This window comes from Temnothorax americanus, unplaced genomic scaffold, assembly GCF_048541705.1.
Source record: "Temnothorax americanus isolate GAGA-0224 unplaced genomic scaffold, ASM4854170v1 Scaffold50, whole genome shotgun sequence".
Lineage (NCBI taxonomy): Eukaryota > Metazoa > Arthropoda > Insecta > Hymenoptera > Formicidae > Temnothorax > Temnothorax americanus.
This window is the reverse complement of record NW_027509658.1, coordinates 1,198,794-1,219,905: the sequence shown is the minus strand read 5'-3', so window position 1 is coordinate 1,219,905 and position 21,112 is coordinate 1,198,794. Positions and strand designations below refer to the sequence as shown.

The 21,112-nt window shown below is 37.6% G+C and overlaps 4 protein-coding genes across 11 annotated transcripts; 2 read left to right on the top strand and 2 right to left on the bottom strand.

Moving 5' to 3' along the window:
- Positions 1–47: 47 nt before the first annotated feature.
- LOC143904291 (integrator complex assembly factor Brat1) lies at positions 48–5,758 on the bottom strand. The gene is made up of 11 exons (XM_077418846.1): positions 5,574–5,758; positions 5,199–5,467; positions 4,800–5,105; positions 3,935–4,578; positions 3,628–3,840; positions 3,235–3,552; positions 2,912–3,110; positions 2,608–2,780; positions 2,425–2,522; positions 2,093–2,354; positions 48–1,635 (listed from the first exon to the last, which is right to left on the bottom strand). Exons 2-11 carry the CDS (start codon positions 5,332–5,334, stop codon positions 1,117–1,119), a joined length of 2,868 nt encoding a protein of 955 aa, XP_077274972.1. The 5' UTR covers positions 5,335–5,467; positions 5,574–5,758; the 3' UTR covers positions 48–1,116.
- Positions 5,759–8,316: 2,558 nt separating this feature from the next.
- LOC143904277 (coiled-coil domain-containing protein 6) lies at positions 8,317–11,446 on the bottom strand. Of its 4 annotated transcripts, none has more exons than XM_077418820.1 (6): positions 10,828–11,446; positions 10,074–10,614; positions 9,709–9,844; positions 9,431–9,573; positions 9,168–9,274; positions 8,317–8,918 (listed from the first exon to the last, which is right to left on the bottom strand). In XM_077418820.1, the coding sequence occupies exons 1-6, from the start codon at positions 11,047–11,049 to the stop codon at positions 8,748–8,750; spliced, it is 1,320 nt and encodes a 439-aa protein (XP_077274946.1). In that variant the 5' UTR covers positions 11,050–11,446; the 3' UTR covers positions 8,317–8,747. The 4 variants fall into 4 exon arrangements, with proteins under 4 accessions (XP_077274946.1, XP_077274948.1, XP_077274947.1 ...); XM_077418822.1 differs by having other exon boundaries at positions 9,168–9,259; XM_077418821.1 differs by having other exon boundaries at positions 9,431–9,558; positions 10,828–11,440.
- A 574-nt stretch (positions 11,447–12,020) lies between these two features.
- LOC143904275 (U3 small nucleolar RNA-associated protein 14 homolog A-like) lies at positions 12,021–16,548 on the top strand. Of its 2 annotated transcripts, XM_077418815.1 has the most exons (7): positions 12,021–12,226; positions 12,325–12,541; positions 13,202–13,522; positions 13,627–13,878; positions 14,062–15,291; positions 15,506–15,631; positions 15,739–15,902. In XM_077418815.1, exons 1-7 carry the CDS (start codon positions 12,120–12,122, stop codon positions 15,751–15,753), a joined length of 2,268 nt encoding a protein of 755 aa, XP_077274941.1. In that variant the 5' UTR covers positions 12,021–12,119; the 3' UTR covers positions 15,754–15,902. The 2 variants fall into 2 exon arrangements, with proteins under 2 accessions (XP_077274941.1, XP_077274940.1); XM_077418814.1 differs by having other exon boundaries at positions 15,506–16,548.
- An 838-nt stretch (positions 16,549–17,386) lies between these two features.
- LOC143904276 (U3 small nucleolar RNA-associated protein 14 homolog A-like) lies at positions 17,387–20,930 on the top strand. 4 transcript variants are annotated; one of them, XM_077418817.1, is made up of 7 exons: positions 17,387–17,539; positions 17,638–17,841; positions 17,940–18,156; positions 18,815–19,135; positions 19,240–19,491; positions 19,674–20,036; positions 20,246–20,930. In XM_077418817.1, exons 2-7 carry the CDS (start codon positions 17,735–17,737, stop codon positions 20,741–20,743), a joined length of 1,758 nt encoding a protein of 585 aa, XP_077274943.1. In that variant the 5' UTR covers positions 17,387–17,539; positions 17,638–17,734; the 3' UTR covers positions 20,744–20,930. The 4 variants fall into 4 exon arrangements, with proteins under 4 accessions (XP_077274943.1, XP_077274944.1, XP_077274942.1 ...); XM_077418818.1 differs by having other exon boundaries at positions 17,406–17,841; positions 19,674–19,845; positions 19,918–20,036; XM_077418819.1 differs by having other exon boundaries at positions 17,408–17,841; positions 20,246–20,371; positions 20,479–20,640.
- The last annotated feature ends 182 nt before the right edge of the window (positions 20,931–21,112 follow it).

Below are 21,112 nucleotides of genomic sequence, written 5' to 3'. Positions count from 1 at the left end.
TTCATGTGTAAAGTTCGCATGCTTATTCATTGAGGTACGTGTATAAATTTTCTTTCGCTTCCTGTTTTATTATTTACATTAACGATATACAAAATGTCAGTGCCATTAAGTATGTGCCATTTTATGTGTAATAGAATGTGTAATAGAATGAGAACAAGAGCGTTACATAGCCTCTTGCTTGCTATTCAAAGAAGAAATAAGAGAAATATATATGTGGAAGAAAAAACACTAGAATAAAAAAACAGATTAAAAAATATACATAAGAATAAGTACAGCAGAATATTCAATTTGTAAGAATTTCTGCCTGTTTAAGGGTCGGCAGGGGACACGGTGGAGACCTCTGTCGGGTTGGCTTAGCTGCGAGCGGCTGCGAGTCCGTATTTTATTTATTATAAATTTTTAAGAGCAAAAATGCAAAATCGGGCTCTTTAGCGTACTATAGATGAGCTTACTGATTAAGAATATCCTAAATTGAATAAGATGAATCTTATTATCAATTTAGGATATTCTTAATCAGTGAGCACATCTGTAGTACGCTAAAGAGCCCGATTTTGCAGTTTTGCTCTTAAAAATTTATAATAAATAAAATACAGGTTAAAGTGCAGTTTAACGTGTACTTAGTGCATAAAGTGCACCTGAGTGTACCTGAGTTTGCTAAGGGTCTCCTGCCGACCCTTAAAGGACTACTTCATAAAAATTAAAAATAAATCCCCTATACACTCGATTAACCATCTTAGGGACGTATTCGAATATATACATCAACTTGCATTCCATATATGCAATATGTAACAATTATACAATCAACATATCTCCCAATGTAAAGAGAGAACACATACCATATGCTGCTTAACACATTATTGGCCAGCGATATTTTGCGCAGATGAAATTAGGGTTTTGGAAATAGATGTAATAATTTACGAAATGGATGACTATAGACTATAAAGGATAATTGATATATGTACATTTAAGAACATAAAATCTTTTTTATAATAAACCTTTCTTAAGAGAAGACCCATTTAGCATTTCTTTAAAAGATCAGTCGTTTAGTCTTTGTAACACCCAATTTTAGATCGACCTTTTAATGTGTTAAGACACGCGTGAAACATTGCTACAAATTTAGTAGCAGTCCATCGAATTGACGTCATTCTGCTTGTACATCGTCAGTATGTCGTCTAGAATCGACTCAAAACTACTGGTATACGTTTTCAGCCAGCGATTCTTCTCCTCGATGTAAGCGTCGATGTCGCAGTTGAAGATCGCGTGAAGGAAATCTTGGCGCGTCACCGACGAGATGTAACGCAGTGTCTTCTTTTCCTCTTTCTCCTCCTCTTTTGCCATCTCGGTGTCCATGTTCATGGAGTTCTTGTAAATGGTTGCGAGCAGATTGGCATCGTTTGTATCCACGATTTCCTCAATAATGTTTGAGACATTTTGCATTTTCTCATCGTAGATAGATGAGGGAATGGACGGTGTTTCCTTAACATAGACGGTATCTATTACGGCGTGGTTTTCCACCGGTGACGACGGTTCGTCTAACTTGTACTTGAGCAGGCAGGTTTTCAACTTGCCGATTATCGCGGCAGACACTTTGCACACCTCAAAGTCGCTATCATCTTTTAGGGTAACCAGAAGCACCTGAAAGTTTAAAAAATCAATATTTACTTATTAATAATTTATGAATTACATTTATTCATTTATTCATTCAATTCGGTTTTAACATACATTTTTTTTATTAAGCGGTCTGATAGATCATGGCATATTTTCTTTGTAAACTTTTTGAATTTTTGCAATATCTTCAAAATTGAAGAAAATATAGTACATGAAAGTGTGCTGTGACGTCATATTTTATATAAGAATTGACGTCATACCTTTTGAAGTTGCCATCATCAAAGAAACTTTAGCAAGCTATAACTTTCTCAAATTTAGGTTTTTTTTTTAAATTCAAAAAATACTAAAAATCGACTTAGATTCTCTACATTAATTATGGATACCGCTTAATTTAAAAAAATGTTAAAACCGAATTGCTTATGGACTGATAGATTTAAGAATGTAAAGTTCGTGTCCAACATCAGAATTCTAACTAATTACTTACACCTAGACAACTTTGTCTCGCTAGTTCGTCCAATGCCTTATTAAGCCTCCGCTTAATCTCGGTTTCATTCAATGCCACGATCTTCCTATGCTCCTTGGAAAACGTCACGTTTGGGAAGCAGTTGTCAAGCATTCCCTGATCAGTCAAGTGCGATTTGACGAAGTGGTCCCAGAAAGATAATGCGTTTGTCTTCACTTCCCAGTGCAGATCAAACACGGCCGCTACACACATTGCTCGCAACATCGAATTGATGACCTCTTTCCTGCAAATTGCATGACATTAACTATTCTACAATGTATATCAAGTATTACAAATTTAAAAACCCTACGTACGACCAGTTCTGATGAACATATAACTCCTTGATTAGAGTCACAGCCTCTCTCCTGACTATTGCCTCGCTTTCGTTTCTGAGTAGATCAATCGCCGTTTCCTATAAAAATCGGTTAACTCATATAACTCATCTTCTTCAACAATATTTGGAGAGCGAGTAAGGAAAAAGTAATAAGTATACGTACGGATAAATTTACTTGCGACAGTTGCTGCTCCCATAGCTTGTTGATGCGTATCATAGTCGCGACGAATGTTAACGCTGACGCTCGCACGTAGCTCTCATCATCTGTTTTAATGATATCGACTGCCACTTTCGGAAACTCGTTAATCAACAGGAAGTCTTGGAATGCCGGATATTCTGCGAAAATTTGCGTATTTTTATATATTTTGTTATACGTTAATTATGTATATTGTTTTAGCTCTATTAGTCGAAACAAATAATTGTGAAACTTGAAGAGGCTATCTATATCAATACTCTGATTCGCTTACTGTATTCAGAAATAGTCGCGATGGTGTTGAGAACCTCGAGAACACTGTCTCTCACTTCCCAATTGGGGTCATGCAATCTTTTGAAGAGCGTAGGTCCGATCTCGTTCATATGGCTGTCCGAATCCACGAGTAGCGCCAAATTAGGCGGCATAAAGTTATGGATGGCGAGTTTGCACAGTTTCAATGCCTTCACACAGATCTAAATAGAAATCAAAATTCATCATCGTTTTCCAGTTTCTTTTCCAAGTAACAACTATGACGACTGAATTTTTCTCACGCAAACAATGAATTCATTACTCTGATTTCAGCAATCGATCTTTTACCGTCGGTAGTATCCCAGGATGATTGAGAATCTCCTGTGCGAGGGATAACACACATATCGTTTCCACGCATTCCTGCCATTTCAGTTTGAATTTTTCTGTCATGACAGCCAAGCCATCGAGCAGCGACGCCAGTAGAATAGGATAGTCGACTACAGGATCACCGTCCAATATCGATTTATATAGGAACTTTCGCGGATTCTCCGAAGGAGAGGTGCTGTTTATGTCTGATGACGTGCAATTCCTCGCTTGCCCGCACATGTCCGGCATGTAACTTTTCAAGACGTGGCATAAGGCTTGGAAAGCAATCACAGCTACATCCTGATAAAAAAGTACAACTACAATTACAAAAGTTAATCAAGATTTAATTTAATTTAATAAATCGTATATACTCACTCTATCCATTATGTCTGATATTTCAAGGAGTATATCGATAGAAACTTTACAAATCTGCTCCATTGGAAGATCCCCCTTCCGTATAATGTCTCTCATGCTGTAAGCTAATCTTTGTACAGTGGTACACGTTACGTCGAAAATTTTACTAACAAACATATCGAAGAGATCGTGATTCAAATGATTCTTCTTTATACAGACGCACAGTGGTATTATCTGTCAACAAATTAAAATCAGTTTGCTTTTAATATTAGTATCCAACTATACATGCACATTAAGTGCACGAGCTGTGACTGACTGACTGACTTACCATTAATGCGATGGCTTGGTGCTCAAACTTGTGTTCCTCTGGCAGAACAAATTCACGCAATGTAAGCAACTTTTTCCAGTATGTCATAGAAAACTTGTTGTTCTTCACCAGCTCTATAATGTCCTTCTTCGACAACAACATCATAGAAATGTAGCACAGACCATAGCAGAACTTGTGCCACGCGTCAATGTCGATCATTGTGGTGTTCTCCTTAATTCCTTGCTTCAGCTTCAAAAACAGTGACAATAGCAGCAGCTTGTGCACATGTTGAAGAAATCTAGTGCTGATACAGGCCTCGAACAACGCCTTCACCCGCATCTCGAGGTCTACGAGTCTCTCGATCAACTCGGGAATGCTATTGTCCAAACTCGCAAACAGAGTGTTCTCCATGATGCTGGTCAATAAGTCCAACGTGGAGCACAACAGTTTGTTCTGCTCCAGATACGTCTCCTCCAGGGCCTGGTGCATTTGTACATTCAGAATATTGCTCATCAGGGGAGCAGCGACTGTCAGAATGATCTCTTTGCACGTCTCGGTGTTTTTTTGTTCATGCAGCAGCAAGGTCCACAAGAATTTCTGACTCTCCCTCGTAACGTACATTGTCTGATTCCAATGTGCGTATTTCACAACGTCCTTCCATACACCTATCGCGTTTAGGAAGAGAGTAGTAATTTTGTAGCCATATTATTTGTAAATTCTTAACATATAAATCTTAATAAACTTCAAAATTATTATACATTTATTTACATGTATATTATGATTCGCAAAAATATAAATGTTCCGAAAAGTAACGCTTTTATTCTTTTGCTTTCCACAACACAATTCTAAATAGACACTAAGCATTAATATTATAGTTTTGTCTTACCAAACTGTATTACCCACTGTCTGCCGCTTCGATGAACGGTCAAGTCCGACAACATTGTGGTATATGCCATTTTAATGGACGCCGGCAAATCTTCTCGGTGCAATTGCAGGACTTTGTAGAGTCGGTTGTACACGTCCTGACATTGCCAGTAGTGATAGCGCAGTTCGTGCCGCGAGATAATCCCTACTAGTTTTAGCGTAAACGTGATTACAGGTTGCGAAGCCTTCTGTCCCGACTCCCATATCGCTAAAGCTTTCGGTATCCATTTTTGAAAGACCTCGCAGTACTCGTAATCGACCGTGGCACCTGTAAGATCCAGGAAGCAAAGTAGACGTAATCGTTAGCAAAGTAGATGTAATCGGAGCGACTAGGTGAGAAAGCCGAGCGTCCTTTCCTTACATTCTTTCGTGTTCTCCGCAATGTGGGTGAGCAAATGATCTAAATAGGTTGTCGAGACGACGTTGTAATCCGGCAGGAGGAACAAGTCTAGAACCTCCGCCAATACCTCCTCGTTCTTCCCTCTGCGTGAATTCATTGTGATGCGACGTGATTGCTACGACCGACACGGCAGATCCGCCTCATAGACCCGCTCCAATCGCGTGCGAACGAGCAGCGGAGAAATCAACGATGTTGACGCAACGGGAAACGGAACGAATTTTATTTACATTCTGCAAATAATGATTAATACTTATTGACAAGATTAAAAATTTGCGAGGCGCTGATAGGCCACCATTTTGGGAAAATCAAGAGAAACTTGAGAGATATATCACTTACGGCATTTTCCAACTGGGTGATAAAGCGTCCTCGGCGTTTTAAAAGGCGTAACGAATGTAACGATCGACGAGAGACATTTTTTGACACATTGTGAAACCGCTTGATCTTTAGCACGTGCACCAATGAGACACGCATCCAAAAATAGGTTCGTTTCCGCGCTAATCAGCCGATCAGCGAGATGTGGTCGATAACGCAGGTCTCGACCTGGATTCTTTAGTCGAGACGCGAATTCCCGACTCGGCGATACGTCAGATTTCTGCATTACCGACGGTAACGCCGAGCGGCGCGCGCGAGTTCAATTATTCTTATAAACATACACACGCAATTACGCGTTTCATAATTAAAGGCTTGCGCAAAGGAGCAGACAATGTTTAATAGCAAAAACGTGACTGTATTTCATAAAAGCTTGAGTAAAATACATACTATTTAGCCGTGAAGAATATCTGCGTAATTACAATTATTCAATAAGAATCTTTTACGTTATCATAAAATTCTATACCATATACGACCACTTATTTGTGTGTGTATATATATATATATCGATATATATATATATCGAGCGTTACGTATAGACACGTGTATTTTATATGTATAAACACCGTTCGATATACAACATAATAAACAACGCTTTGACCTGATTCTCGCATATCGTTTAATGTATAATACACCTGTTATAAACACAAAGGGTTCTCAGGGCATGTAGCGACAGTCACCTTGCATTACGAGATCGGAGGAAAAGGAAGAAGTGCGCGAGGGAATCACCCGCGCATGGATATGGACTTGAAATGAATCTTGTATCAAGCGACGGTCGATCTCGTGCGTTTCTCTCACGTTTCCTTCGCTTCTAGCATCATAATTCATGGTAACTAGCGTACATCAAGAATCTTCAAACAAAAAAAAACCAGACGATCCTTCGGTATTGACCTCTACAATTTTTCAAAATTTCAATATCCAAGCCTTCCAGATTCCGTAAGCCTGAAACGAAGAGATTTCCTCGAAACTTCGCAAGTAGGCGTCGAAAGATATCTCGAGGCCTTAAAGAGAAAAAAAAGAAGGCGTTAAAGTTCTAAGCTTTACAACTAAAGATATTGAAGTTTTAGAAATATGATTTCGAGTTTCCAAAATTTGAGAAGTTTAATTTACCGGAACGTCCTCGTAGAACAATGACGCCAAATTCTCCGATGTAACGTAACATATTAACGGATTAACGCAAACGTGCATCGTTGGTATAAAAAAAAGCAAAACTCTTGAATGTGCAAGATCTGTCTCTTATGCGCAGCGCTCGATACTACGAGATCTTAATAGGCTTTCCGGCTCCAGTGTATCAAAATTTCCATAATCCAACTTTTCTGCAAAATATTCTAAGACTAAGGGATTTATCATTAAGGGACATAAGTTCTTGAGGCGATGTGTTTCTTACATGTACGGCGATCCAAGATTTCAAAATCCAAAAATTCTAAGAGCAGAAAACTCCCGAGCTTAAGGACTAACGAATTTAAAAACACGAAAATTCTTTAGATGCTTTTTACATGAATTTTACGAATAAGATCCTAAAAATATTATGTGAACACTTACAATTTTGTATGTTTACATTGATAATTAAACAAAAATATTTAATATTATGTATCTATATATGTCGCAAGAGTTTTGGATTCGTTCTTTTTTGCAAAAATAAAGAATTACAAAAAACCGGGACATCGTGGAATGAATAAAAATTACACAATCTTACGAGATTTCAGTGATTTTACAAAATCTTGGGCTTTGTCAGTAATATCGTAAGTTGAAATTTTTAATAATTTATATTTATAAATATATCTCATAAATTACATTTATAAATATAAGTAAATATAATTTTTTATTTATATTTATATTAATAATTTTTCTTCACTTCACAATATCCTTGTTCTTTTTTGTGGATTCTCTACTGACTTGGAAAAATACAAAAAAAAAAAAAAAAAAAAAAACCGAATTACACGAAATCCCTGCGAAATACATATATATATATATATATATATATATATATATATATATATATATATATATATAATGTATATGTATTTGTATTATACTTATAGACACTTAGTTATACTTAAGCGTTTAGAGTGTACACTCTATTTAGATCCGCAAGTTTAGATTCTCAGATCTGCTCAGATCGTTGGACTGTTGAATCCTTGGAACTTTAGGGCCTTGAATTGTCACATTCTCTCTCGCGATTATCAAATTCCAACTTTCTTAGATACCGAAGTTTCCGCGATCGCTGAAATCTCCCCGGAGTCTGACTCTACCTAATTTCGTATTTCTTTTCACATCAGACAACTCCCATCCGAAGGAACTAACAAAATCTCTCCTCTAGAGTTATGCTTCCGCCTCTACCAGTACTGCGTGCGCTAAGTGATTACTCAGGCTCAAAGCTAAACAAATGTAATACCTGTTAAATCGTGTGAACACCGCGACACTACACCCTAGTTACTTTCGTTTATGTTCTTAAACGCACAGTAAGATTACAGTAATATCGCAAATATGCCGTGTAAGGCCGGTATTCATAATCGATTCTTATATTTAAGACCATCTTAAGTACAATCTTAAGATGGATTATATATATATATATATATATATGAATACCGGCCTAAATGTCTGTTCAGCGTCCGCGTTCAATATTTATACTATGGTTACTTGGAATATGGAAGCAACATGTCAATGTTTCTTTTTTTTCCATTTTCTTATGTAGAACACTCAAACGATATTAATTACATAGTACGACAAAGAGCACGGTCTGAATGATATTTCAGGCATCATAAAAGAAGAATCATCGAAGGAGCGAGGTATCGAAAAGGATCACTCCGCGACCAAGAGGCGAGACGCTTTTGCGACTGCGTTGTTTAACTCTATATCTGCCCATTTTCAGATTGAAATAATCACGTCCCTCTCTCTCTCTCTTTCTTTCTTTTTATCTCCCTTTCTTTCTCTTAGCCGTAGCCCGTGTGTTATACATTAGAGCTGAAGTAGTTAACAAACGGAAACATCCGAGAAGAAAAAGCGCCGACGATGGTGTCTCGAACCCAAGTACGGGTTTCCCACATATTTCTTAGCTGGAACGCACCGTTTAGAGAAGTACCTTGCGCGCGACTATATAAACGGGGTTTCTATGGAGAGCCCTCTCTTCAACTTGGCAACTTATGTTTTCGCGATGTCCATCGGTGATCCTGGATGGGGCGCAGGGACGGGATTCGGCGTAGAATTGGAAGCGATGGTCGGCGGTCCGCCGGCACTCACGATAGTGGGGGGAATCGCCGGCTTGACAAAACGATCCGAGGTGCGTCTGCTAGATGATGCCACAATATGTCCCTGTTTCAGCAAACATTTGCAAACACAAATAAAGATAAAACAATCATTCTTCAGAAACGCCAAGAAGCGTTTTCTCGCGATCATTGATACAATCGTTGAGCAATGCTAGATTCTAATTAAAGTAAAATTGTCTCATGGTAAGGAAAGATCTTTCTTTAACACATAAAGACAAGGGATATTATGTCCCACCTACTTATTTCATGAATAATCAATTAGTATCCAGCAATGATTTCCTACATAATAATTTACCCCAGGAGGCGACGAGCTCGCGAACAGAGGGGCACTCGGCTGGCCACAAGCGTAACATCGGTTTGTGCTGAAGCCTTCTCTAGACGTCGAACCTAACACGTTAATACCTAGTGATAAAATATGCACTCACATAAATTCGCAAAACATAAAACATGCATTGGAGAGAACGCAAATTCTATTCTTATAAATTTTTATATTGATATATTCGCTAGACGTTCCATTTATTCACATATATTTTGACTATACAGCTCTTGTCAACTCACCAGGACTTAGTGGCCTTGAGGAACTAGGCGAAGGATTGTAGGGCACAGGACTGGATACCGTGCGGGTCCTTATGTTTCCCCCAGACATCACGATTTCGTTGTAGTGCCGTTCCTCTTCCATCTCCAAGCTGCGAAAATCATGTCTGTGAGATTAGGAATAATAAATATCTTTCGATTCTAACTATAAGATTCAGTTATGCCATTATTATGAAATTTGACGTAATAAAAAAGGATACATTTCAAGATATTATACAAATAATTAGCAAAACTTAACCTACCTGGACTCAGACTCCGAAAGGTGTCTACACAAAGCTTCGCGACGCTCCACCTCCAGCTGCAGCTTTCTCTGCAATCTCAAATTCTCCTCGCGTATTTGCTTTTCCTCGTTAACGTATCGCTTCATTTTTTCCGTATCTAAAAACGACCGAGTTTAGGAGACTGAATTTGATGAACTTTTCAGAGCACATATTATATGGAACTTTTCGGAACAGATTCCAATCAAAATTGTTTAGTTATTTCCTAGATCTCTATTGCGTTTTCTGGGGAAAACGTAATAATTCCGATTTGGAATCCATTCCGAAAAATTCCATAGTACATGTCCAATACAGATTAGAAACTAAGATAACTAAGATGACGTCCTTACGTTCTTGCTGTGAAATAAGCAGGGTGTGCTTTAATCTGGCGACCTCGCTTCTCAGAGTCTGAATGTGCGTGCTCAGGTTCGTGGCGGTGTCGCCATTGTTGATCTCCCTGGGTGAAGTAGGGTCCGAGACAGGCTGATCCAACTTGATCTGCAGTATCCTTTTCTCGGCCTCGAGCTTATCCATTCGTTTCCACAGCTTGTTCACCAACGCCTCCTGTTCCTGCTCCAGAGTGTTCTCTAGCTCGACCTTCTCACGTCGCAGCTGCTCCAAATTGCTCTGCTTGGCTAACGTCTCCGCTTCCAGCTTCTCGATCTTTCTCATCAGCTTATTCACCAAGCACTCCTGCTCCTGCTCTAATGTCTGCTCGAGCTTGCATTTCTCTTGCCGCAGCTGATTCAGTTTTCTCGACAAGTCGTTAGTAAGACATTCCTCCTCCTGTTCGTAGTGGTGAGCCAGAGTTTCTTTCTCCTTCTTCAAAGCCTGGATCTTCTTCAGTAGAGTGTTGCTTATGAATTCCTCTTCCTGCTCCGCTTTAGCTTGCTGCAAATATAGAGAACACGAGTCTCACAATCAAACATAAAAGATACCTGCTCTCACTTTCAACAAATATAGAAAAGACAAATGTAAAATAGAAAACAACTGGTGTTTCAATTAACGTTTATGACTAAACTCATCTCATGGATTGTAGGATGTAATATTCGATACTGATTCCAATAAAAAAAAAACTGAGAAACAGGGAATCGCGACTCTCACAATGATGACAGATGCCTGACGCAGGCTGCGGTTCTCCTCCTGCAGGGCCTTCACTCGCAGTTTGTACGTCTCGAGCTCGACCTTGAGCACGCGGTTGTGCTGCTGCAGGGACTCAATGCGCTTCTGCAGCTGCTCGCGCGTGACCGGCGACGGCGGCATCATGATCGGCCCGCCGTCGATCGAGCTCGAATCACTCTCGGACGCGCTATCGCGATCGGCCATGTTTCTCTTCGCGGGTAAACGACAACGACGACAACCACGGCGACGACGAGGACGATGAGGGGAATACGCCGGTTATCGCCGGCCGCTGTTCATCGCACGCGAACCCGGGGGGAACGGAGCGTCCTGTCGCCGGCGTGCCCACGTGCCACGTGCCCTTCTCTCTCTCCCTCTCTCTCTCTTTCTCGACTTCGCGTCCACTACCCGCCCGGGAGAATATCGTCGGAGACGTCGGAGTAATGCCGATTTTACCCGTAGCGTGATCGTCGAACGGCGGACATGTGCTCCCCGTACCCGTACGCGAGGGACGATACCGCAGAAAACCGATATCAGCTGTTTGCACCGCACTCGCCACTCGTTCGCCAGTCGCCCGATTGTTTTCGCGACCGCGAAAGTGGCGCGGCGTGTTCCGCGACTCGTTGCGCGTCGTGATTCGCGGTCAACCGCGGAGACACCTGGCGAAGGAGACCCGAACGACTCAGGCGACACATGCGTATGGGGCCCAAGAACAATTTTGGACTAAACTCCGGCTACTAGTACTACGTTTACGCGAGCGTTACTTCTGTAGTAACTTACGATATATTACTCGTTTACGCGGAGTAAATTATCGTAAGTTACTACAAAATCCCGTTTACGCGAAGGAATTATCGTAAGTTACTACAGAAGTAACGCTCGCGTAAACGTATATAGGGCCGGTATCACATACTACGTTTACGCAAGCGTTACTTCTGTAGTAACTTACGATAATTTACCCGTTTACGCGGCGTAAATTATCGTAAGTTACTACAAATTTTACGCGAAGGAAAATCCCGTTTACGCGAACGAATTATCGTAAGTTACTACAGAAGTAAACGCTCGCGTAAACGTAGTATAAGGTTGCGTTCCAAAATTCACTCTGGGTAACTAAAATCTATAGTTTACGTCACGTATGTACACTATAGCATTTTAGTTAACTAGAGTGAGTTTTGGAACATGACCCTGTGGAGTCGTGATACGAGTGATACCACGTGGGTTTGCTGAAGCTGGAGTCAGCTTGTATCACAATAATAAAAAGGATTCATGCGGCCGCGAAGATGAGCGACGCGGAAGTAGATCACAATTTATATGACAGCGATCAGGAAATCGCCAAACATCATTCGAAGCTTATCAAGGCCGTGACGCGGCTCGATAAGGGGCAAAGGTGAGGAATAATGACGAAGTTGTCGTAAGAATGCTTGAAATTCCGATCTTACTTTTGTATATCGTTACAATTCTCATTGTATTTTTCCTCATTGATAGAGTGAAAAAGGCGGAACGAAGCGAGCCTAGTCTAGAGGTATCGGAGTACCATCTCGTAAAAAGCGGAGCAACAGATAAAGATGCGGTGTCCACGCGAGACCTGATCAAGTCGTTGGAGCGAAAAGGAGATCAGGGCAATATTATTAAGAAGCTTCGGTACATCCAGCAAAAAAACAAAGTTCTTCCTAAGCCATTAGAGAAACCAGCAGCTGAGAGGGTAATTTGCTTTGTGCAAGTTTAAGTTAATATCTTTTTAATTGAATTTTACCATTATATATTAATAATTTCAATTATCTTTATACTTTTTGTTGGGGCAAAAATCGATGTTTGATGCCTTTTTGTTAAGAAATTGATTAATTTTCTGACGTTTTTAGGTTTAATTAATTTCTATATAGTAATAATTTTTTGGTTTAATGTCACTGAATCTCAAGTAACTAGAGAAAGGAATTACAAATTAATCAATTAATATTGATCTTTTTCTGATATCCAAATATAAGAAATTGTTATTTTTTAATATTGATTTATCTTTTTAATATCACTATATAAAAAAAATAAATCTGGGACTCTCGATAATGAAACCGATAAAATGGAGTAACAATTTGAACAATTGAGAGTGTAATATGGTTATTGGTGTGTAAACTTATAAGTTATAATTTATTTAATAATTTACAAAGTCAATGACCGACCATATTGTACTCTTAATTGCCCAAATTGTAACCTCTTAATCTAAATTGTAACCACTTTATTAGTTTTAATATTATACCTATTTTTGTCCATTTTATTTATTTTTGGCTATTTATTTTTATTATAAGATCTGCTAACAAAATTATCTGGCGTCTCGTGGAAAATAAAAGGAACTTTGTTAAATCTTTTATAGATAAAAAGGACAGTCGGTTATGACAAGGTTAAGGAAGACTTGAGAAAATGGGACAGTATAATAGCTAGGAACAGGACAGCGGAACAACTGTCTTTTCCATTAAAACGTCTAACAGCAGTAAAGGATTCTCGAGCTTCAAAGATTCCTGCATTTCTGAGTGGTTTTAGTACAAAATCCGATTTGATGAAGAAGTTTGAAGAAGTAGATCCAACATTGCTGTATCCAGCTGATAAGGAAGAGGAGAAGGGTAATAAATACAAAATGACACTGGAAGAGGTGATCTTGAGGAGGAAGGAAGCTGCCAGACTCAGAGCTCAACAGGTACAGAAAAGTTATGCTGTTACTAATAGATTATATCAATATAAATAAAGAGGATAAGAAACAGATTTAATGGAAAATTATTTTTAACTTTTTTGCACTTTCAGTCATACAAAGAGGCGAAGGCACATCGTCAGCGTAAAATAAAGAGCAAGAAGTTCCATCGGATCCAGCGGAAGGATAAGATTAAGCAGCAGTTAAAGGATTTCGAAAAGTTGAAGGATAGTAATCCACAGGAGGCCCTGGCAAAGTTGGAACAATTAGACAAAACTCGGGCTGAAGAGAGAATGTCGTTGAGACATAAAAACACGGGTCAATGGGCTAGGAATAAACAGATCAAAGCTAAATATAACAAGGAAGTGAGTAATTTGACTTAAAATCTGGATAAAAAACAGAACATTTATTTTTAATAGAAATTATTTTAATGAAAATGTATATCAAAATATCTTTCAAAATAACTAAATAAATATTACAAGCATTTGAATATTAAAAATATCTAAATGATTAAGAACAATTATATATAACAACTTTGTTTTTGTTAGACACGACAGGTTCTTGCTGAACAATTGGCCATTAATAGAGAATTGACGCAAAAAGTTAAAAGAACGGACAGTGATGAAGAAGATGAAGAAGATGAGGAAAATGAGGAATATGTAGAAAATGTGGAAGATAAAGAAGATGAAGAAGACGAGATACTATTAAAAAACAAGGAAGGTAAGGTAAAGACTGAACCTGAAATTGATAACTTCCTTAAGCGTTGTCGGGAATTCTACGATAAAAAACAACAGACGAAACAAGAGGAAATAGTGAGAGATGGAATTTCAGAAGAGGAAAAAGGGACGTCAGAAAAGAATGATGAAAATTCACAAGCAAATAGAAGTGATACGAAAAGTAAGTTATGCAGTAATGAAAAAAGCAGTACTTTGCAAGCAAATGCAAGTGATACCAAAAGTAAATTACGTAAAAATAAGAGAAGCGGTAGTTTAGTTGCAAATATAAATGATCAAAGTAAAAAAAGTAAATCTTGCAGCAATGAAAAAAACAATACTTTGCAAGTAAATACAAATGATACCAAAAGTAAAATACGTGGCAATAAGAAAAGCGACACTTCACACGCAAATACAAGTAATACAAACAGCAAATCCTGCAGCAATGAAAAAAGCAGTAATTCATTAGCAAATACAAATGATGTAAAAGATAAAACTCGTAAAAGGAAAAAGAATAAAGAAAGTCCGATATCCGATTTTGTAGATGCTACGAGCAAACACAATAATAAAACATTTAAATCACAAGACGTAAATGATTCCGAGGGATCAAAAAAGAAAAAGTCAAAGCTGAATCTAAAGAAGCAAGAAGTCAAGAAGAAATGCAAGGCAAACAAGAAGATGGAAAAGCAGAAGGAGGATGAAGAAAAGAATGAAGATTATTCGCCAAACCTCGAATTTGAAAACCCCAAACGGAAACCTATTTTGGATTCTCCATTAGAGGAAACGACTTCCAGGGAAAATGCACAGAAAAATAGCAATCTGACGAGTTTGAAGACAATAGCAAATAATACAACACAGGAACCAGCTGGCATTAGCCACGAAGCGGAGATAGACCCGAAAAAATACGTAAACATAAAGCCTAAACACTTAAAGACGCAGCTGCCAGATTTAACTACAGGCGGGGATGAGGATAGCGAACAGGAAGAGGAGACTCGCAAAATAATGAGCGAGGCATTTGCGGACGACGACGTTGTCGAAGAATTTAGGAAGGAGCAGGAAGAAGAGGTACGTAATTAGAGTTTTAAATAAAAACTATACTTTTTATATAATATGTATATAAAAACGTTTGCGCGCAATCTGTCACATTGCGTTTTTGAAAAAATGTGGTCTCATAAAGTCTAGGACAGATCATGCATAACCGATTTCGAATAACATTGCGTTTCCATGAAGAATCTGCAAAAACTGTCGTAATAATCTATTATATGCAAAATAATTTTAGATGAAAAAGTCGCAGCCGCAAGATATTGATCTGAGTCTACCTGGATGGGGAAATTGGGGAGGACCGAACGTTAAGAAGAATAAACAGGCTCGTAAGAAGAGCCGATTTATTCTGACTGTTCCCAAGGTAGTGTCACGTAAGCCCGAAAACCAGGGGAAAGTCATAGTATTCGAGCACGAAAATGAAAAATTGAAGAAACACCTCGTCAAGGAGCTACCCTATCCGTTTACCAGGGTCAAGGACTTTGAAGCGAGCATCAGAGCTCCCATCAGCAGGACTTTCGTCCCGATGAACGCTCATTTGCGGCTCATTCAACCGACAGTGAAGACCAAGCTCGGACAAGTGATCGAGCCAATGGACGAGAATGAGTTGGTGAAGAAGCAACCAATGGTGAAAAAACCCCTAAAGCGTATTATTGCAAAGGCTGATAAGAAAAAAAATATTCTAAAAAGCAAAAATAAAAAGGGAGGTAAACAGAATGTACAAAGTGTACGATAAAATAAATTCTATTATTCTATAATCGCTATGTATAAAATTATTTTGAAATTATTAGTTAATGAACTAGCTGTTAATAATTCTATTTGTCTGTATCGCTGAAATTATTTTGAGAAAATTATAAGTAGGTATTTCCATTGAAAGTGTATTATTAATCAAGCTTATGCGGTAAATTTCAAGATTATGTTCACATGGATTGTTTACGCATTGTTTACACGAACCTTTTTCACGTAAACAATATAAAAATGTATGGTAAATGTTTAGTATAACGCTCTCCCCTTCGATTTTCTTAAAACTTTGTAAAATTGTTTATTTCTGTGTGTAAAAAACATTCTGAGAAGGAAAATTGTCACTCAGGTCTCGTTTTTTAAAAATTTAATTTCAAAGTTTTGATGTCGGTAAGGTAGGAAAATGATAATTTACGTTTGGGCATACACACGTGTGTGTGTGTGTGTGTGTGTGTGTGTGTGTGTGTGTGTGTGTGTGTGTGTGTGTGTGTGTGTGTGTGTGTGTGTGTGTGTGTGTGTGTGTGTGAGTGTGTGTGTGTGTGTGTGTGTGTGTGTGTGTGTGTGTGTGTGTGTGTGTGTGTGTGTGTGTGTGTGTGTGTGTGTGTGTGTGTGTAAGTGGAACCCTTCAAGTCGTGACACAGTCGCTACCCATGATGACACGAAATTCACGAAATGAAGTTGTGCAGTATTTTAAAAACGTAAATTATCATATTCCTACCTTACCGACATCAAAACTTAGAAATTAAATTTAAAAAAAACGAGACCTGAGCGATGATTTTCCTTCTCAGAATGTTTTTTACACACAGAAATAAACAATTTTACAAAGTTTTAAGAAAATCGGAGGGGGAGCGTTATACTAAACATTTACCAAAAAATAGTTTTTAATTAGATTAGATTGGCTACATTTCAGTTCTAATTTATTCATTAACTGTATAGTGACATGATGCTAATACAGAAACATTATTATTTATAGTTTATACCGACAATAAGCTGTTAAACGACAAAAAGCAATATTATTTAGTTTATTACGGAATATACACAATGTTTATTTTTTCATAGGTGTAAAATCAAGATCTTTAAAATTTTATTGTTAATTTTTCGTAGCGTCCTAAAAATTATGCTCAAACTGAATAATATAGTAACTAAAAATAAAATTGCAAACAAAACATAAATTTCCGGTATTTCTGACGAAACGTGAATAATGTTCGATGATCCATAGATTACTCATTGTTTAAATAACATGTTAAACATGATTTATATTAGACGTAGATTATTATATTAAAATATAATATATTTTATACTACGCATAAACGTCCAACTCCGTTACTAATCGCGCTTATCAAGCGAGGGCAGCGATGGCAGCGACGTGACGATAATCAAGCCCCTTGCACAATGCTAGGCAACAGGCAATAGGAACAGGGAATAGAAATCAGAAATCATATACCTATAAATGCAGAATAAACAGTGACACAACTACGTTTACGCGAGCGTTACTTCTGTAGTAACTCCCGTTTACGCGGAGTAAATTATCGTAAGTTACTACAAAATCCCGTTTACGCGATGAAAAATCCCGTTTACGCGAACGAATTATCGTAAGTTACTACAGAAGTAACGCTCGCGTAAACGTAGTATAGTGGAGTCGTGATACGAGTGATACCACGTGGGTTTGCTGAAGCTGGAGTCAGCTTGTATCACAATAATAAAAAGGATTCATGCGGCCGCGAAGATGAGCGACGCGGAAGTAGATTACAATTTATATGACAGCGATCAGGAAATCGCCAAACATCATTCGAAGCTTATCAAGGCCGTGACGCGGCTCGATAAGGGGCAAAGGTGAGGAATAATGACGAAGTTGTCGTAAGAATGCTTGAGATTCCGATCTTACTTTTGTATATCGTTACAATTCTCATTGTATTTTTCCTCATTGATAGAGTGAAAAAGGCGGAACGAAGCGAGCCTAGTCTAGAGGTATCGGAGTACCATCTCGTAAAAAGCGGAGCAACAGATAAAGATGCGGTGTCCACGCGAGACCTGATCAAGTCGTTGGAGCGAAAAGGAGATCAGGGCAATATTATTAAGAAGCTTCGGTACATCCAGCAAAAGAACAAAGTTCTTCCTAAGCCATTGGAGAAACCAGCAGCTGAGAGGGTAATTTGCTTTGTGCAAGTTTAAGTTAATATCTTTTTAATTGAATTTTACCATTATATTAATAATTTCAATTATCTTTATACTTTTTGTTGGGGCAAAAATCGATGTTTGATGCCTTTTTGTTAAGAAATTGATTAATTTCCTGACGTTTTTAGGTTTAATTAATTTCTATATAGTAATAATTTTTTGGTTTAATGTCACTGAATCTCAAGTAACTAGAGAAAGGAATTACAAATTAATCAATTAATATTGATCTTTTTCTGATATCCAAATATAAGAAATTGTTATTTTTTAATATTGATTTATCTTTTTAATATTACTATATTAAAAAAATAAATCTGGGACTCTCGATAATGAAACCGATAAAGTGGAGTAACAATTTGAACAATTGAGAGTGTAATATGGTTATTGGTGTGTAAACTTATAAGTTATAATTTATTTAATAATTTACAAAGTCAATGACCGACCATATTGTACTCTTAATTGCCCAAATTGTAACCTCTTAATCTAAATTGTAACCACTTTATTAGTTTTAATATTATACCTATTTTTGTCCATTTTATTTATTTTTGGCTATTTATTTTTATTATAAGATCTGCTAACAAAATTATCTGGCGTCTCGTGGAAAATAAAAGAAACTTTGTTAAATCTTTTATAGATAAAAAGGACAGTCGGTTATGACAAGGTTAAGGAAGACTTGAGAAAATGGGACAGTATAATAGCTAGGAACAGGACAGCGGAACAACTGTCTTTTCCATTAAAACGTCTAACAGCAGTAAAGGATTCTCGAGCTTCAAAGATTCCTGCATTTCTGAGTGGTTTTAGTACAAAATCCGATTTGATGAAGAAGTTTGAAGAAGTAGATCCAACATTGCTGTATCCAGCTGATAAGGAAGAGGAGAAGGGTAATAAATACAAAATGACACTGGAAGAGGTGATCTTGAGGAGGAAGGAAGCTGCCAGACTCAGAGCTCAACAGGTACAGAAAAGTTATGCTGTTACTAATAGATTATATCAATATAAATAAAGAGGATAAGAAACAGATTTAATGGAAAATTATTTTTAACTTTTTTGCACTTTCAGTCATACAAAGAGGCGAAGGCACATCGTCAGCGTAAAATAAAGAGCAAGAAGTTCCATCGGATCCAGCGGAAGGATAAGATTAAGCAGCAGTTAAAGGATTTCGAAAAGTTGAAGGATAGTAATCCACAGGAGGCCCTGGCAAAGTTGGAACAATTAGACAAAACTCGGGCTGAAGAGAGAATGTCGTTGAGACATAAAAACACGGGTCAATGGGCTAGGAATAAACAGATCAAAGCTAAATATAACAAGGAAGTGAGTATTTTGACTTAAAATTTGGATAAAAAACAAAACATTTATTTTTAATAGAAATTATTTTAATGAAAATGTATATCAAAATATCTTTCAAAATAACTAAATAAATATTACAAGCATTTGAATATTAAAAATATCTAAATGATTAAGAACAATTATATATAACAACTTTTTTTTGTTAGACACGACAGGTTCTTGCTGAACAATTGGCCATTAATAGAGAATTGACGCAAAAAGTTAAAAGAACGGACAGTGATGAAGAAGATGAAGAAGATGAGGAAAATGAGGAATATGTAGAAAATGTGGAAGATAAAGAAGATGAAGAAGACGAGATACTATTAAAAAACAAGGAAGGTAACGTAAAGACTGAACCTGAAATAATTGTTTACTTGATAAAGCCTAAACACTTAAAGACGCAGCTGCCAGATTTAACTACAGGCGGGGATGAGGATAGCGAACAGGAAGAGGAGACTCGCAAAATAATGAGCGAGGCATTTGCGGACGACGACGTTGTCGAAGAATTTAGGAAGGAGCAGGAAGAAGAGGTACGTAATTAGAGTTTTAAATAAAAACTATACTTTTTATATGTATATAAAAACGTTTGCGCGCAATCTGTCACATTGCGTTTTTGAAAAAATGTGGTCTCATAAAGTCTAGGACAGATCATGCATAACCGATTTCGAATAACATTGCGTTTCCATGAAGAATTTGCAAAAACTGTCGTAATAATCTATTATATGCAAAATAATTTTAGATGAAAAAGTCGCAGCCGCAAGATATTGATCTGAGTCTACCTGGATGGGGAAATTGGGGAGAACCGAACGTTAAGAAGAATAAACATGCTCGTAAGAAGAGCCGATTTATTCTGACTGTTCCCAAGGTAGTGTCACGTAAGCCCGAAAACCATCGGAAAGTCATAGTATTCGAGCACGAAAATGAAAAATTGAAGAAACACCTCGTCAAGGAGTTACCCTATCCGTTTACCAGGGTCAAGGACTTTGAAGCGAGCATCAGAGCTCCCATCAGCAGGACTTTCGTCCCGATGAACGCTCATTTGCGGCTCATTCAACCGACAGTGAAGACCAAGCTCGGACAAGTGATCGAGCCAATGGACGAGAATGAGTTGGTGAAGAAGCAATCAATGGTGAAGAAACCCCTAAAGCGTATTATTGCAAAGGCTGATAAGAAAAAAAATATTCTAAAAAGCAAAAATAAAAAGGGAGGTAAACAGAATGTACAAAGTGTACGATAAAATAAATTCTATTATTCTATAATCGCTATGTATAAAATTATTTTGAAATTATTAGTTAATGAACTAGCTGTTAATAATTCTATTTGTCTGTATCGCTGAAATTATTTTGAGAAAATTATAAGTAGGTATTTCCATTGAAAGTGTATTATTAATCAAGCTTATGCGATAAATTTCAAGATTATGTTCACATGGATTGTTTACGCATTGTTTACACGAACCTTTTACATGTAAACAAAAATATATGGTAAATGTTTAGTATAACGCTCTCCCCTCCGATTTTCTTAAAACTTTGTAAAATTGTTTATTTCTGTGTGTAAAAAACAGTCTGAGAAGGAAAATCGTCGCTCAGATCTCGTTTTTTAAAAATTT